Source organism: Thunnus albacares, chromosome 4, assembly GCF_914725855.1.
Source record: "Thunnus albacares chromosome 4, fThuAlb1.1, whole genome shotgun sequence".
In the NCBI taxonomy this organism is placed as follows: domain Eukaryota; kingdom Metazoa; phylum Chordata; class Actinopteri; order Scombriformes; family Scombridae; genus Thunnus; species Thunnus albacares.
Genome location: NC_058109.1, coordinates 31,666,348 through 31,683,135, shown reverse-complemented (window position 1 = coordinate 31,683,135; position 16,788 = coordinate 31,666,348). Strand labels below are relative to the sequence as shown.

Here is a 16,788-nt window from a genome sequence, read left to right as displayed (position 1 = left end):
TTTATTCCGGGTTTTTATGACGTAACTTTGGAAAGAGAGGATTGTCCTCTTGACATTCAGACATCTTGGGCACATGACATGAGTGCTTGAATGACATTTAACCAACAAGCTACCCGGAGTAGTTACAGTAGCATTCAAACAGTAATTTAATCAGCAAGAAAAGCAAACAACACGGTAGCTAGAGAGTGCTAGCAGCAGCTAACCACAGTGTATTGCTGCTGAGGTTAATAAGCGCTAAATCCGACAGTTATCAAGTGTTTGCTCTTGACATGAGTGCAGCTAGCTAACCAAACATGGACCACCTCAGGAGTTTAAAACCTCTGTTTTCTGCTCCCCAACACTTGATACCTGTCAGGTGTTTACAGCCCAGATATTGCTGTAAATTAGCAAAAACTGGTGTAACTTCAGGAGAGAAGAGGGCAACGCTAGATAAATTCAAGACTCAGATATCCTCTGGTCCAAGTTTTCAGGATTTCGTCAAAGGAATTTCAGTTAAGCAGACTTATGTTGCAGACGGAGAATACTCTGACAAACACGGTTATCTGTCTGAGGACTTGGAGATGGGGAATTCAAGGAAAGGTTAGTCTGCATGGCTGAAATCCATCAGCAAAGTTAATTTGGATAGTTTGGGATAAAAGTTAAACTGGTGTTTTGTCTTGGTCCAGTGTATTTTGAAACCTATGGATGTCAGATGAATGTAAACGACACAGAGATAGCCTGGTCCATTCTTCAGAGGAAGGGATATCATCGCACAGTCCACTTAAATGAGGTACAGCTGAGCTCTTATTTATATTTTACCATTTAAATATCACATCTGTCAACACAGTTAACTTAAAATGTCTTTATTAATGCAGGCGGATGTTGTCCTTCTGGTAACATGCTCCATAAGGTAAAATAATATTGCAGACTCCAAAGAATTGTCCTCAAAATATCATTCTCTGTTTTTTTAGTTGCATTTGTATTATTGTACAACACATCTCACTAATGAACTAACAAAGACACATAAACTCTTCTGTTAACAGAGAAAAAGCTGAACAAACTATTTGGAATAGATTACAACAACTGACAGCCATGAAGAAGAAGCGCTTAAAGACCCACACACCGATGAAAATTGGGATTTTAGGTAAGTAAGTTCACTACTGCACACACACAGGACTGTCTTACAGACGCTACAAAGATGTATGAATGGTTGTGTTTGTCCAGGTTGTATGGCAGAGAGGCTGAAGACGGAGCTTTTGGAGCGGGAGAAACTTGTAGATGTTCTTGCCGGTCCTGACGCCTACCGTGACCTTCCACGCCTCTTGACTGTAGCTGACGGAGGCCAACAGGCAAGCAATGTACTGCTGTCACTAGAGGAGACCTACGCTGACATCATGCCTGTGCACCATGCTCCTCAGGGACACAGTGCTTTTGTGTAAGTTGTTTTACTGAGCAACTATGGTTTTTGGAGGAGTTATTTGCCCCCCACACCACCTCCTGTTAGTCTCATTTTCTACAGCACTTTCTTCACATTTTCTGCATCCTTCGCCCTGGTAGGTCCATCATGCGAGGCTGTGACAACATGTGCAGTTACTGCATTGTTCCCTTCACCCGAGGGAGAGAGAGGAGTCGACCTGTCAGCTCCATTCTTGAGGAAGTTCGTATGCTCTCTGACCAGGCAAGTTATGGTAGTAATACTTGAGGTGGAAGGCAGGCTAGGTCATTGTTGTAGCTGAAGGGTTTTATTATAAAGGGCTATTACACAATAATATTTATCTAATTAGGGAACACACAACTGCTACTTGAAATTCATAAGGCTATATCAGAAATCTTAGATGATTCTGCCCTCAAAAATAAAGTGAGGTTAATCGCTAGTTTAAGTTCACTGAAAATGAACATTTATATCAGTAAGTAAGTAGTGTGCGGACTCCTTGACAAATGTGTGTGTGTTGTGTGTGTCTTGTCAGGGCGTGAAGGAGGTGACACTGCTGGGTCAGAACGTGAACAGCTACAGAGACACGTCACAAGAACAGTTCTGCAGCGCTGACCTGACCAAGCTGAGCCGCGGCTTTAAGACAGTTTACCGAACCAAACGGGGAGGTCTGCGCTTCTCTGACCTGCTGGACAGAGTGTCACAAATCGATCCTGATATGAGGATTAGATTCACTTCCCCACATCCCAAAGATTTTCCTGATGAGGTACATGATTCACGTTAACTCTTACACGGCAGGTTATGGACATGGCTTCTGAATACACCTACTCAAATATAGATGTTTGATTACATATTGCAAAAAAATTATCAAGTGTGATTTTACAACAAAGCAGTGCCTCTTTTTGTGTATCTGTATCTGCAGGTTTTGCATCTAATTGCGGAGCGAGGGAACATTTGTAAGCAGGTCCACCTTCCAGCCCAGAGTGGTAGCAGTCAGGTCCTAGAAGCCATGCGCCGTGGGTAAGAAACCACAAGACTTCTCTAAACTGTCAAGTGATTCAGTTTGTGATTATTTGCAACAGTTTCTTAAAATGTCAATTGGTGTTCAATAAGTGTATTTTCATTTACGATTTACAGCTACACAAGAGAGGCCTACCTTGATCTTGTGCAGAACGTTAAGAGAATTATCCCAGGTAGGGATCTAAATACTGCCACAATTATCCCCAAACTCAAGTAGTGTGGTCTGTGTTAACCAGGAATGATGTGTCTGTCTGTGTGTCAGAGGTGAGTCTCAGCAGTGACTTCATCTCAGGCTTCTGTGGTGAGACAGATGAAGACCACCAGCAGACTCTGTCTCTGATCAGGGAAGTGGGCTACAATGTGGGATTCCTTTTCGCCTACAGTATGAGAAAGGTGAGTCCTTGTGGAATTTTAATGTGTGTTACACCACAGAAATACTCTCTTATCAAGATTTTAGAATTAAATCTATACTGTTATTTTCCAAAGTGTTTTTTCCAGAAGTGATCTAGTTTTACAATTTTGTTTCATCTGCTTTTATCTGGTTGTCCTGCTCAGAAAACCCAAGCCTTCCATCGGCTACAGGATGACGTGCCGGCAGAGGTGAAGCAGCGGAGGCTGCAGGAGTGTATCAGTGTGTTCAGAGAGGAAGCTGCCAGGGTCAACGCTGCTCTCATCGGCAGCACACAGCTTGTCCTGGTGGAGGGAGTAAGTACTGCATGCATGATGCATAGCACACAGGGTTCAACATTCGGGATTGTTAACATCCTGCTGTCACTTTTCATGGGATAAGTAGTTTAGAAAATGGATAAATGGATATTATACCTCACTTTATCACCCTAAACAGGAGCAGAGGACATAACACTAGTTTGTTATTTTCCCCTAAATCAGTGTTGGATCTTTTTCATCTGAACCTTTTGTACCAGGTTACTGTACCAGGCACAACTGTTCATTTCTGGTTTCCATTTTCACACAGGAAAGTAAAAGATCTGCCAAGGACCTGTGTGGTAGAACTGATGGCAACATGAAAGTGATTTTCCCCAAACAGGATGTTGCTGTTCAGCCTGCAGAGTCTAACACTGCACCCATCAGCGCTGGAGGCTATGTGCTGGTGAAGGTGGGGTTTGGTTCATACAGATAGCGCAGCTATAAACAGTCAACACATTTTACAACACAGATATTGGTTACATACAATATACTTACACTCTATATCATTTTGAGTAAGATATTTCAAAGTGGCTTTTCTATTTGTTTTTTTGTGTTTTGATCAAAGGCTGCTCTGTTTTAAACACGGTCAAGAGTGTGAAAGCATTATCTGATATCTGGTATTAATTACTTCTATAAATTATGTCTGTTTTCTTGGTCTTTCGTGTAGATATTGTCAGCTAACTCCCAGAGCCTGAGAGGTGAAGCCCTTAGTCACAGCTCCCTGAGAGGCACCATGATGCACTATGAGACTCTACCTAGCCACCAACTTGATGAACACGTGGCCTCAGACACAACCATGATGAAGACATGCCCTTGATTGACACAGGTGACACCACAAGAAATAAACTCTTATTTTTAAAAAAAAAATCTGGCACACCTCTTCTTCTCATCTGACTTTGAAGACATGTGGAGACTGTTTATACGGGGATTCTTGCATCTCAGACACAGTCACATTGGACTCAAGTTCATATCTGATGATAGATGAGCTATGAAAACTGCATTGTGTTATTAATATAGTCAGTACTCACTATGTGTAATGTGTATGTACATATTAAACTGCTTAAGATACTGAAACATATTTAAACCATACCGTTCGTTTCATACATGCTACAACTGTTTTATTTTGGTGTTAGCAGTGATACTTTATTGATGTCATTGCATTTTTTATTGGATTGCCCAAACTGCAGTAAAAATGTCGTGGATCAGCACATTTTTAGAATCACTCTGCGAGCTACAAAGTCAGAAAACTTTAAGAAAGAATTTGCCTCAAGTCAGCAGCAGAAAGTGCTGTGATCTGCTTTGGAAGGAGCATGTTATTTCGAAAAAGATGATTATGGTGACAACAGCAAAGTCCCGTCCCGCAGACCGTCTCCTGTTATGACAGGACTTCTGTAACCCTGTTGGAAAAGTTCACTGCCCTCATCTACATTTTAGATGGAGAAAATAACATGACCTGAATTCATATTTTACTGATTTAACAAAAGAGAAACAATATAAAAAAAAAGCTATAAAAAAGCACAAATGCAAACTGGAGGACTGCGTTTCTCAAGCTTGTAGGAGAAGTTAATATTTGTACATCATTGAATTCCTTTTTGAAATGTGGCAGGTAGTTGCGCTCTTGCTGTGGTTGTGCCTCCATAGCTGCATGCCCCAGTGCGGAAATGACTCCATGGAGTTCCCAAAAAAAGCTGTTCAACCTGAAAACTGCACATCTGTCCCAATCAGCATGTAGTCCTAAAAATAAAACACAACAGCAGCATTTAATAACAGGTTTGAGATGATGAGTTCTGTTGATCAATTAGATATCAACTGTGTTTGTAACAAGCACAAGGTATAAACATTCAGCTTGCTCAAAAACATGCAGTTCTGTAGAAAATATAATGTTTCTGACCTTCAGGATCTGAAGCTTAGTGTTCACAAGCTTCATCTTTCCAATTGCGGGAAGAGGGTATCCCTTTGCAAGTTGAACTATGAAGTAAAATTCATAAATTTAGATCATCTAGTTACGAAAATCAACATGGCAAACGTTATAGTGATATTATTAGCAGGGGTTTTATAATACATTTTAATTATATAACAATTCATTCAATACATAAAAAAGATTAATCATAACATAGTAAATATAACACAATATTAAAATAAACCTTGACAGGATGATCAGTCAATTTAAAAACTGTGCAATCTTTTTTTTATTACAATGAAAATGAAAACCTAAAATAAAATAGAATTATGGAGGCATAGAAACATACAGAGACACTCAGCAATATGCAAGGAGGTTAAATAAATATGACTTTGATAAAACAAAGTTGTTTAAAAAGAACTTCTGAGTTTGTCTTTGTAATGTGCGAGGTTAAGATGTTCCATATTTACACATTAAACATCCACAGAGGTGTGTTTAAAGAAAGTCACATTCCCAATCTCCTCTGACTGGGGAGTAAGAACATCTAATAAACTAGCAGAGTTTTATTATAGAGTGATGTGACATAAAACAGTAAGGAAGCTTTGCATAAAAACTGAAGTCCATCGGAGTGTTGAGGAAGGCCTGTTAATGCATTACAGTAGTCTAGTTCAATTACAATGGCTGATTGCGCAGGACCTGCCTCCCACCAATCTGAGTCCATGTTAACATCCTAACAGCATGTGTTGTGATTGAAGATGAGTGAAAACTAGTTAGAAACCAAGCTGAGAAGCTGAAATTGCTAAAAGTAACGGACAAGTGGTTTAAACGTCCAGACTCTGCTACTCCAAGTGGTAGCAGTATGAATGCAAACTTGACCAACTGCAGCATCACTGTGTCTTGTAGGACAAAGATATTATAACAATGTCTATTTTTTTCTATAATTGATAGTGCAGTAGGTCTGTGGTGGTACATGAGACAAAAAAGGTTGTGAACCACTGGTCTGTTCTGCTTGAAATGACATGAATGAGCTTTTCCGCATAATTACAGACCAGGAAGGGTTTAATTTTGTCAGTGTGTCCTAAAAGGGAAAATATGGTTTTGTAATGCTGCTGATGTTTGGTTTGAAACTTCAGTCAGTCTAAAAATGATGCCAAAATTCTTTACTTGGGATTTGATCTGTGCAGCTAGATTGCCTAACTTAAGGGAGAACTCATCACGTTTGGTGTTGGAGCCAAACCACAACATTTTCCATCTTGTCTTAGTTACTGCATTGTTGAAGGATAAGAAAGGATGAGAAAGCAGCAGCCCGCTAACAAAAACTTCCTTGAGAACTCACCATTCAGTCTGGGTATCACTACCACTTTCAGGACCAATTGCAGGATGCTGTCCAGGGATCTGACCTGTAGGTTAGGGTTAGGGTTAGTTTGTTAACTTGCTACTGATGGTACATACTGTGACTGGTGTTAGAGTGCAGCTCTCACCTGAAAGTCTCCCACATAACTTTTCCCCAGGGTCAGAGACATCCTGTACAAATAAGGCAAAATTAGACTGTGATGACCATCCTCACAGGACCTTTTGTCCCCATTTTCTTTCTTTCTTTGTTCCCATGTTTTTTAGTGACTCACTTGTTGAGGGAAACAGCTCCAGCCACCCTCATTCCACTGACAAACACTCGGGTGCTGACACTAGTCTCCTGCAGAAAGACAATATGATCAGAAAGTTTCCTCTTAATGTTTTTCTAAACCACTCAAAGGCATTTTCATTGTTCTGAAAACCATGCCAACATACCAAGTTCAGGACAAAGAGAGGGGAAAGTGTGGTGTTGCGTTGGATAGCGTAGGCCGTCACGGTGCCAGTGGCTTGAACAGTCATGTTGTTGGGTTCAAAAGTGACGGTGGGACTTTTCACCGTCTTCACCAGCAGCTTCATCATCAGACCTGGGAAACGTTTGGCGATCTGAAAATGCACCAAGATATCAGCTGACAAATGGCCTTGGAGGTGTATGTTTTGTAATAAAAATTAGTGCGACGTGTGTAGTCCCGTCACCTGTGGGATGAGGGCTCCGAACGTTCTGGTATTGAGTCGGATGGGAGAGCTTTGCGGGATCTGTTGTGAGAGAAGGTGAGAAAGGTTGTGGATCAGCGCAAAATCGTAAAAGTAGACACATTAAGAGTCAGGAGGATGAACGCCCACCATGTCATCAGTAACGAACAGACTGAGGACTCCAGCTCTGTTGTAGACGAAGGCTGCAGAGTTGGTGGTGAAGGCAGACATGCCGATGTACAACATGTTGTCGATCTGGGGCGGCAGGGAAAAGGCTGCAGGGGAGAACGGAGGCTCCTGATGCTTCCCGATGTTGTAAAATTCACCCTAAAGGTAAGAAGAAGAAGAGACAGAAAAACTATGACAATCTGTTTCTTTATAATCACAAGAAGCCTTCAGATCCTAAAATGTTGTATATTATAAATGTATAAAAGTCAAATTCTTTACCTTCAAGCTCAAGTCAATAGAAGATTTTGAAAGAGTGGGCGATGACACCATGGAATATTCAATCTCTGCATGCTTGTCCACCTTGGCTAGAACTGTAGTCAGATAGAAAGTAACTCATAAATATTCAATATTCAACATTCATGAAACCTCCAAATGTTTTACACAAGCACAGTGTTTTACCATTGAGAGTTTTCAATTGAGGGTTCAAATCGGACACTGCAGAAGCCACCAGAGGGCACATCTGCAACAATAAACAACAGAGAGACTCAATTTCCATACTGCAAAAGAAACTCTGTGTTAGACAATGATCACTGAGTAGGACAAAAACAAACTGTCCAAATGGGTAAAACATTTCAGAATCAAATTGTTATCAGTGAACCAATGGCAGGGGAACGACTTCCTAAAAGTAATAAGTCCACAGCTACCACTATTTTTTGTCCATGATGTCTGACTTTATTTAATGTTATTTCAACCAAAGAGTAAATAAAGACACTGACTGACTCTGAGTTTTTTACTGCTATAAGTAGCTCCTAAGTCTGAGAGATGTAAGAGGAAGTCCAGAGGCTTCTTCTGGACTTCCTCAGCTGCTGCAGGTAATTAGGCTCATGTGTCTGCATTTTAAAGAAGCACAATGATAATGAACTTCTAAAAGCATATTTAGATGGTGGGCGAGTTGATAAGGATCCAGTCAGCTCACCAACCAATCGAAACAATCCAATAACACTAGAGATAACAGTTACTCTGCACAGTGGGGAAAAAACTGGAAAAATGCAGTTTGCAGCGCTGATTAATGTGGAATATCGCAGCTGTCTGTCAGAAGTATGCATTATACCAAAAATGAACTCTTCAGAACCCAGGTAGTTTGAAGGTTCATTAATGACCAACTGCAATAAATACGTAAATAAAGCTGATTTCATTGCCACTACTGGATGAGCCAGTTTAACACTGTATGTAGAATTAGCGCTTCATGTGGTCAATTGGAAAATATATCAAGGTATAAACATGCAGATGGTGTTTGATGCCTTCCTTTCTTCCTTAACTTAAGTAAAAGTAACTCTATTACAAGTTAAAGTCCTGTATTTAAAATCCTACTTAAGTTAAAGTACAGAAGTATCATCAACTACATGTACTCAGTTAGCTAGTTTAGTCTAGTGGTTCCCAACCTAGGGGTCAGGTCCCTCCAAAGGCTCATCAGATAAATCGGAGGGGTCCTGAGATGATTAATGGGACAGGAATGAAAAAAAAAAACAAAGCTCCGATACACAAATCTGGATTAATTTTTCACATTTTCTCTGATCTTTGCTTTTTTGTGAAGTATTTCAGAATTTTACCTCTTTGCGCCTCAAACAGTTATTCATTTGAAACCATGTGAGCAGTCTTAGAGCCATTTAGGTTAAAATGTAGGAAAATAAGAGTGTGTGAATATGATCATCAAAAACTGGCTCTCACCTGTTTTTGCATCGCACTGCGTAACGCCTTGTCAACGAATCTTTTGAAGAGATTGTACAGCCAGCTGAAACAAACAGTAACCGTAAGAATTAGGGAAGTACAGTACCAGTCAAAAGTTTGGACACACTTTCTCTTACTGTATGCAGGATGTCTAGCATGACAAGTAAAACTGGTAAGTCACATTCAATATTGCCTAAATCCATTTTCTCATATGAGTATATATGAGTGCAGTGCACAGCAGGGTTTATTTCACCTGGCTCCACCGCGGAATTTGACGCTTGCACTGCCGACAGTAGCTGCGCAGTTGACACTACTGACCGCAGGTCGGCCCGTCTCGTCACTCTTGATGGCAATAGTTGTGGTGATAGTGACTCCATTCACGTTCAAATCAAAAGAGCCTCTGTCCTTTCTGTTAAGAGAGAGGAGTCACTGCTGCAGCAGAGAATATATTTAAAAAAGAAAGTATAAGGGAAATATCTTTTCTCACTCACATTATTCTGAGGTATTTGACCCTCCAGTTTCCATGCAGACTGATGAAGGCGTTACCAATAGACAGTCTGACACCAGTCCCTGGCACTAGATCCACTGAAGACTTTGGTAATCCCACATTCACTATGCGCATACTGGAAGAAACAACATTCTTGTAAAGGCATTTGCTAAAAAAACACTTTTTACAAGAGAGGTGAATAAACGGGTGCCTTACTTTGACAAGCTGTACCGGACTTTGCCAATGGGAGACACTCTCTTTTTGCCTGAAACATCTGGGACTTTGATGCTTTTGAGTTTCTGCTGGATGGAAACCATCCCCAGTTGTCTCCCTAGCAAAAGGCAAGAAAGTTTGATGAAGAAATTCTGGGGAGATCAGTGTTTTCAACTGGAAGAGGAAACATTTGCTGCAAAGCTTACCATATTCAAGGCCTTTTTTTGTGAGTTTGACCTTTACTCCAGGATTGACGCTTAAAGTCGCAGGGATGAAAGCCACCAGAGCCAGCCAATAGCACAGCAACATCTTGGCTTTTGGGAGATAAAAAGGACAAGATCATCATCAGTTTGTTCTCTTTCATGAATGTGACACCATGAATCAGGCAAATCTTCTGCTTTTTTGACATGTTTGCTGTTGTGCAAGGAACAAACGGCAATAAATAAAAGCTTCCTCTATTGTCAGTTGATTGCTCTCAAACCGTTGTCTGAATTGTGTAATTAATGTCAACAGTTCCAATTAATCAATCCGTTTTGAAATACTGAAGATCACCTTAAGGGCCACAGTGAAGTCCTTGAGTTTGGGATTCCTGCTTCAGTTCAGACTTGTGAAAGAGCTGACTGTCAGTGTTGTAGATAAAATCACATGACCACTGATAAGTCAGCAGGCAAGCCAGAGTTTTATTTAATTAGGCAGGGATTAAAGGCCCAGTCCACCCAGTTTTTGTCCATTTGAATATGGATATTTGAATTCATGTAGTAAAGATGGAAAATGCTTTACTGCGTTGTTCCTTCAAATGCAATGTCAAGACATTGCATTTGAAGACACAGTTGCAATATTTCACTATCACTGCCAATCAGGAGCTCCATCAGTCGTTCCAACTAATTCTATCTTGTGCTTTTTTTGGATGTGACCTCTGAAAGAATCTAAGAACAGACTAAATAGGACACAGACTGAACTGACATAATCTGAGACATGTGACTAACCGTGCAAACTCTTAAGGATGTTTTGATGAGGAGCAGAAGTGCAGTAGAGCGGAGAAGCGTGTTATTTTCACATCCAAATTCTAGGTGTAAAACAGCGTAAAGGAGCTGCTTACCACAGAGACCCCATAATTCACCACTGTAAAACCAACCACCAAATACAAATTCCAAAACACTTACTAGTAACATCTTTCTTAACACTATTTTGAACATCTAAATGGCTTCTCAACAACAATCCGGTATATCCTGCACATGGATCAACCCTGTAAAAGCACTTCATGAAAAGACTAAATGTATCAAATATTTTGCACTTTCATTGTACAAATATCTGCTTTATTGAGGTCAGCTCTTGCATACACAGAAGCACAGTCCTCCTCACCAGACTAACCAGAGTCAATGGGACATGTTACAGTTTATCCCTGCAGTCCACCTTTTGCAAAGAACATTTTCAAATATTACAATTCAATACATATTTTGAGGTTTATGTTTGAGCATCATTATAGAACTTTGAGAACTTACTCTTACCTGAAGCAGAAGCTTGTGAGTGTCAGATGGTTTCTCCTGATGTGTCTGTCAGTCTGACTGAGTACAAGAGGAAGGGAGGCACATGGTATATAATTCACTTACTCAATCAGGAAACTGAACATGGTGACGGGGACTATCCCTGATAAAGCAACAATGAAGAAACATGTTCTTATACATATTTGCTTAATGCCTTGCTGGCCTGCTCTCCTATAGTCCCTCCAAAATCACAAAAGACCAACAGGGTTGGAGAAAATGGCTTACATATCTGAGTGTTTGCATGAAAAAGAGACTTTAAGTTTTAAAAGCATGACATGGTTTTGAACAAGGTCGTGCCTTTGCATATTTGTCCTGTGCTGTGGTATGTGGTAGTGCCAGTAAGTCTTTACTTCCTTGGATCAGTTTCAAAAGATTAGCACTAAGGAAAGCATGAAAGTTCATTCCCTATGCCAACTTTTAAATGATATGTTTGTATCAGTACTGCTATAATTCACTTTGTGGTATTAGAAAACAGCAATCGGATGACGTCTTCTCCTTATATTAAAGTGGAATAATGTGCAGTTTGTAGCCACAAATGTACAAATATTTTTGTCCAATATGGACACACCATCCCTGCTAGATATTAGACATGATTATGTGAGAGGAACTAGAAGCAGTAAATTATTTATTTATTTATTTGTTTGTTTGTCTGATCGGGGCAGAGCACATTAATGAACATCAGTATAAAATACAGGATGTAAAGCAAAAATGCTAATTTATATCTGTAGTCCCTAGGCAGGTAACAAAAACAGAAAGAGTAAAAATAACAATATGCAAATACAAATATTCAAATATATAAATACAGAAGTAAGAAAGGACAAAATAAAATTGCACACCTTGTCCGGTTAAAGGTGAACACAGTTGTGGTTTGCCTTGAGCCATTGTCTAAGATGAGTTTGGGATATGTGGGGCACTCCCGTATTGCAAGTGGTGGGCCATTCCAGTATTTACTTCCCTTTACTGACAGCACCGTCGGTACAAATGTGGTGTGTCCACATGCCCCTGGTGCTATTGCCGCTGTCTGCCCTCTGTTTAATGAATTCATTTAAAGGAGGTTTGGCAAGCCCATGCAAAGCCTTATACATAATACAAGTATATTTAATTTTTTAAAAGTTCTCTAAGCTCAATAAATTATATTTTTCCAGAATGTTATAATGATGGAATGAGTTTATTTTTTTTAATCAAAAACTTTCATAGCTTTCTTGAAGAGTAATTCTATTGGTTTGTGTGTTTATCAGACTATTCCACTTCTATTTAACTGTGTAGCAGAATAAAATGAGCCCATGCAGTGTTTTATAGCTTTATTATTTTTGTCTTTCAGTGTTTGCCATTACAACACACAAAGAAAAGTGGTAACGGAAAATAAGATTACACTCTCCCTCCTCCTCTCAACAGGGACAGAACAGAGTGTACTCATGTCATAGTGATTCTTGGGTACATTTGTTGTCATTATTATATTTATATTTTTTTCCATCAGTTGATTTTGATTTGAATGTGCTACATGTAGTGCAGTAAATGATCTTCTGTTTTGTAAATTAAACATAAAAAACAGCATGGATATTACTGTGTTTTTTGTTTTTTTTTTTACAATTGGTTACATGCATACTTCAATACTGAGTCCACATCTTCAAAACTCTTCACACAGTCAACTTTTCCAAAAAAACACTGCTGGGCACAGCAGTTCATTTTACACACAAAAGCAAATCCTTCCAGCAGACACTAACACAACAACTCATGTTCAATCAGAACATACTGAGATAAAAACACTAACAACAGGCAAAAAATGATGAAATGATCTTTTTCTGCCTTTGAAGTAGTAAATCACTTTGTGATCTCTAGTTTTTATTGTGTACATGTTGTTTCATTACAAAATACAGTCAAATTAGTAGCTCTCTATAGAACATACTACAGTGTATCTACAGGAACGAGTTATAGAAATGCAGCAGGAAAGGCTTTATTTCTGACAGCTTGTCTTGTTTTTGGTTGAATATAGATGTTTTTCAGTGTGGTTATGATTTGACAGATTGCTGTCCATGTGTTAGTTTCTGAACATAAACTGAAGTGTTTTGAAGTGAGTATGTTGTAAAATGGGTTTCAGATCCACAGAGTTTTGTTGGTTGTTTGTGTTGGAGTGAGCAAAGTACTCATGGAATTTGAAGGATGTAGTCATTGAATGCTTTTTGTGTGAAAGCAAATGTAAATGTCATCACAGTTTGGTCCAGGCGTGTAACTCGTCGTAAAAAATGGTGTACTCTGTCATTCATAGAGCATTATCGGAATGTTTTATTGTCAGAGCTATAAATGAGTAAATAGCTGACATGTTGACCCACAGACTAGATTTATTGATTTTCATCTTTAAACTTGTAGCTCAGGGTCAAAATACAACAGATTGGCCCTGACTCGGACTTTTACAGAGATACAGTCTAACTGAAATGACTGACTGTCTATGGATGGAAAGACTGCCTGATATTATATATGACCTCTGAGCTGGATTTGGGCAAGGAGGATTATAAATGTTTGTTGATAGTATAATCCTGTTAGACTATTTAGTTTATACTATAACCCTTTTTGTTTTCATTCAAGTGAACCAACTTTTTATGGGAAACCATAAAACCATTTGCTGTCTTTGCAGTTTTCATTTTTGCTGCTCAGTCAACACCACTTCAACTTTCAGAAGGAAGTTTACAGAAAGATTGTAGTTGTAGTTTACAGCTACTAGCTGACTCCTGTATGGCTTCAAAGCAGTGAGACTGAGTGATGTCATTGTACAATTTTTCATTCAGTGAATGTTCTAATCAAGTACCAATCACAAAATAAAAAAGTACTAATGTAAATTGTGTCTGCATCCTCAGGCCCGTTTGGAAATGTTAGAAGTTATCTGTCAACCATAATTGAGAGGAACAAATTCAAAATACTGAAAATTCAAAATACTAAAATAAGAACATATTCATTTTCAGGATAATTTTCATCATTTGCCATATTCTTTTATAAAAAAGATAAAAACAAATAAATAAGATATATCACACTCAGCTCACAATAATATCATGAAACATGGGTGCTGGATCCTTAAAGTAGTTAAAACTGACTTTTTAATTGCCAAACAGACGTTTCAGGCAAGACACCCTTCCTGCAATTTCACAATCAACAGACACAGGTGAGGTAATAGATGTCCACAACTGGCACAACAGGTCTATCCCAGCAGGGGGAGCCACAATCACATGATGTAGGTCACTTAAACACAAAACTATTTATAAAAAATATAAACAAAACAAAACAAAAGATAACACAAATTGTGTTCAATTCATAAAAAACAAGCAAATTAAATCTCCTCATTCAACCAATTGGGAATGAGGATACCAAGGGCGTGTATCCAACACGCCTCCCTCTGAAGATGGATTCTTTCCCTGTTACCACCTCCCCGTGCCATATTCACTGTCTTAATGCCCATGTAATGTAGTTCACTCAAATTATGGTTATGGCTATTAATGATTAATGATTTATCATCATGATTACGAATGGAGCAATTATGTTCACAGTTCTTGGTTTTTAACTCGCCTTTTGTTTTTCCAACATAATATAAATTACATGGACATTTTAACAGGTAAACCACATATTTAGTGTTACATATGATTCTGCCCCTAACCTTGATGTCAACACCAGACTTCAGATGGGTGAATTGATTACCTTTAATCATAGAATAACAGTGTATATAATTGTGAGTGGGCCTCTTAGGCAAATCTGACTTCACCAGGAGATCCCGTAAGTTGTTACAAAAATATCTAGGTGGAGTTTGAAATGTACTTGCAATTTGGGTCACTTTCCAATATGTGCCAATATTTACTCATTGCTTGTTTAACTGACTATAGGTAGATACCAATGCAAGACCATGAAGGGAGGTATCTCTAGAACTAGGTTTGAGTAGATCAGATTGCTGAATTTGGCTTGGTTAATAATGCATCTCCATATCCCCTCACTTTAAAACTATCACAAAGATCTTTAACATGTGACTCAAAAGAATCATCAGAATTACAAATGTGTTTAATCCTCAGTAACTGATTATACAGTAGACTTCTTTTTAATGCAGGTGAATGATAACTGCTAAATTGTAATCAGTTTCCTTTTTATATCCTTCAGTATGTAAAGAGGCTCCCACTTTTTACACCAAAAACATCCAAAAAAGAAATATGTCCAGATTACAACACAATATGAATTTGATGGATTCCTCTCTTGAATTTATGAAAGCATAGAATTATTTTAAATCTTTAGCATTACTGCTCCAGATAAAAAAATACATCATCTATACACCTCCAATAACTTTTAAACCTGCGATTGTAAATAAAATTTAACTAACATTTCCCCACAAATAATAATTCAAAGGCACCAGTTAGCCCATAGCTGAGCCCTGATGTTGGAGATAGTATACTTCAAATAATTGTCAATACTTCCCTGCTTAAAGATAACAAAAACTTAGTAGGGGGATGCTATTCAGTTTCTTTAATCAAAACTTAGCTCAAAGTTTCTGAACCATCTTTGGGAGGTATACTGGGGTATAAGCTAGAGACATCCATACTACATAGAATATCATTAGAGTTCACATGATAGTCTTTCAACTCATACTACAAATTATGCTCCTATGAACTTATTCTGTCTAAAATGGAATTATATTAAAAAGTTACATCCACTGACTTACTATTTTCCCATGACTTTCATTGTGAGAAATGCAATGAAATATGTGTTTTATGACCTTTTAGAGTCATAAGTATTTGATTTCATTTTGGCATCTTGCAATTCAAGTTCAATTCAAATTCCATTTTTTTCTGTGAGGAGTCACTAAATTGAAAAACAGGCTTGTGACTGAAAGTTGCTGGTTGAATACCTGGACCGGCAGGCTAAATCTGAGTGGGGGGAAGTGAAAGAACGGTGCTTGCTACTTCCTCATTACCACCACTGAGGTACCCTAGAACAAGGCCCCTAACCCCCAACTGCTCAAGTAAAGCCACTCAGCAGGTCAGACTGTGGCTGTACTGGAGAATGCATGTGAGTGTGATCAGGTCATCATGAACACATTTTGTGTGACGGCAATGGAAAAGCATTAAAGAGAAAGTTTTAAAAGAGATGTGAGGGGGCTTAAAAGACAGTTTGATGTAGCTGTTACCAAGACTTAATGAAATCTAGTGACATCTAGTGGCCTTAAGTACACAAAACATTTTATCCACAACTTCTAATGACCTGAGAGAACATTGGTTTTCATAATTTGTCAATAGTGGTTCTTAAAGTAAGGTCCAGGGTACCGGGGAGTCTAAGGGTCATCATCCATTTAAACACAGTCAGCGGCAGAATTTCAGTCTTATTATTATTGGATCTCAGAGCTGCATTCAACATATTATTAGACCAACTGGAAAACTGGGTGGGACTTTCTGGCACAGTACTAAACTCAACTGAATCCCACTTAAAGGACAGGGATTACTTTGTGTCTATAGGTCTGAGTGACAAAAATGGTGTGGCATTCCCCAAGGCTCCATTCTGGGGCCTCTTCTGTTCAACATCTACATGCTTCCACTGGCACAGA

General features: G+C 38.8%; 2 protein-coding genes across 2 annotated transcripts; one reads left to right on the top strand and one right to left on the bottom strand.

Moving 5' to 3' along the window:
- The first annotated feature begins 89 nt into the window (after positions 1-89).
- cdk5rap1 (CDK5 regulatory subunit associated protein 1) lies at positions 90-4,214 on the top strand. The gene is made up of 13 exons (XM_044349609.1): positions 90-579; positions 666-769; positions 855-889; positions 1,023-1,123; positions 1,204-1,414; positions 1,537-1,657; positions 1,947-2,177; positions 2,334-2,431; positions 2,549-2,604; positions 2,694-2,824; positions 2,987-3,136; positions 3,405-3,545; positions 3,804-4,214. The coding sequence occupies exons 1-13, from the start codon at positions 294-296 to the stop codon at positions 3,951-3,953; spliced, it is 1,815 nt and encodes a 604-aa protein (XP_044205544.1). The 5' UTR covers positions 90-293; the 3' UTR covers positions 3,954-4,214.
- Positions 3,999-11,698, bottom strand: LOC122981087 (bactericidal permeability-increasing protein-like). Its single transcript, XM_044349610.1, has 16 exons — positions 11,184-11,698; positions 9,882-9,989; positions 9,679-9,793; positions 9,467-9,598; positions 9,229-9,384; positions 8,976-9,039; positions 7,707-7,767; positions 7,527-7,618; positions 7,230-7,406; positions 7,083-7,142; positions 6,825-6,992; positions 6,662-6,729; positions 6,518-6,560; positions 6,373-6,436; positions 5,028-5,104; positions 3,999-4,870 (listed from the first exon to the last, which is right to left on the bottom strand). The coding sequence occupies exons 2-16, from the start codon at positions 9,982-9,984 to the stop codon at positions 4,829-4,831; spliced, it is 1,422 nt and encodes a 473-aa protein (XP_044205545.1). The 5' UTR covers positions 9,985-9,989; positions 11,184-11,698; the 3' UTR covers positions 3,999-4,828.
- Positions 11,699-16,788: the final 5,090 nt, after the last annotated feature.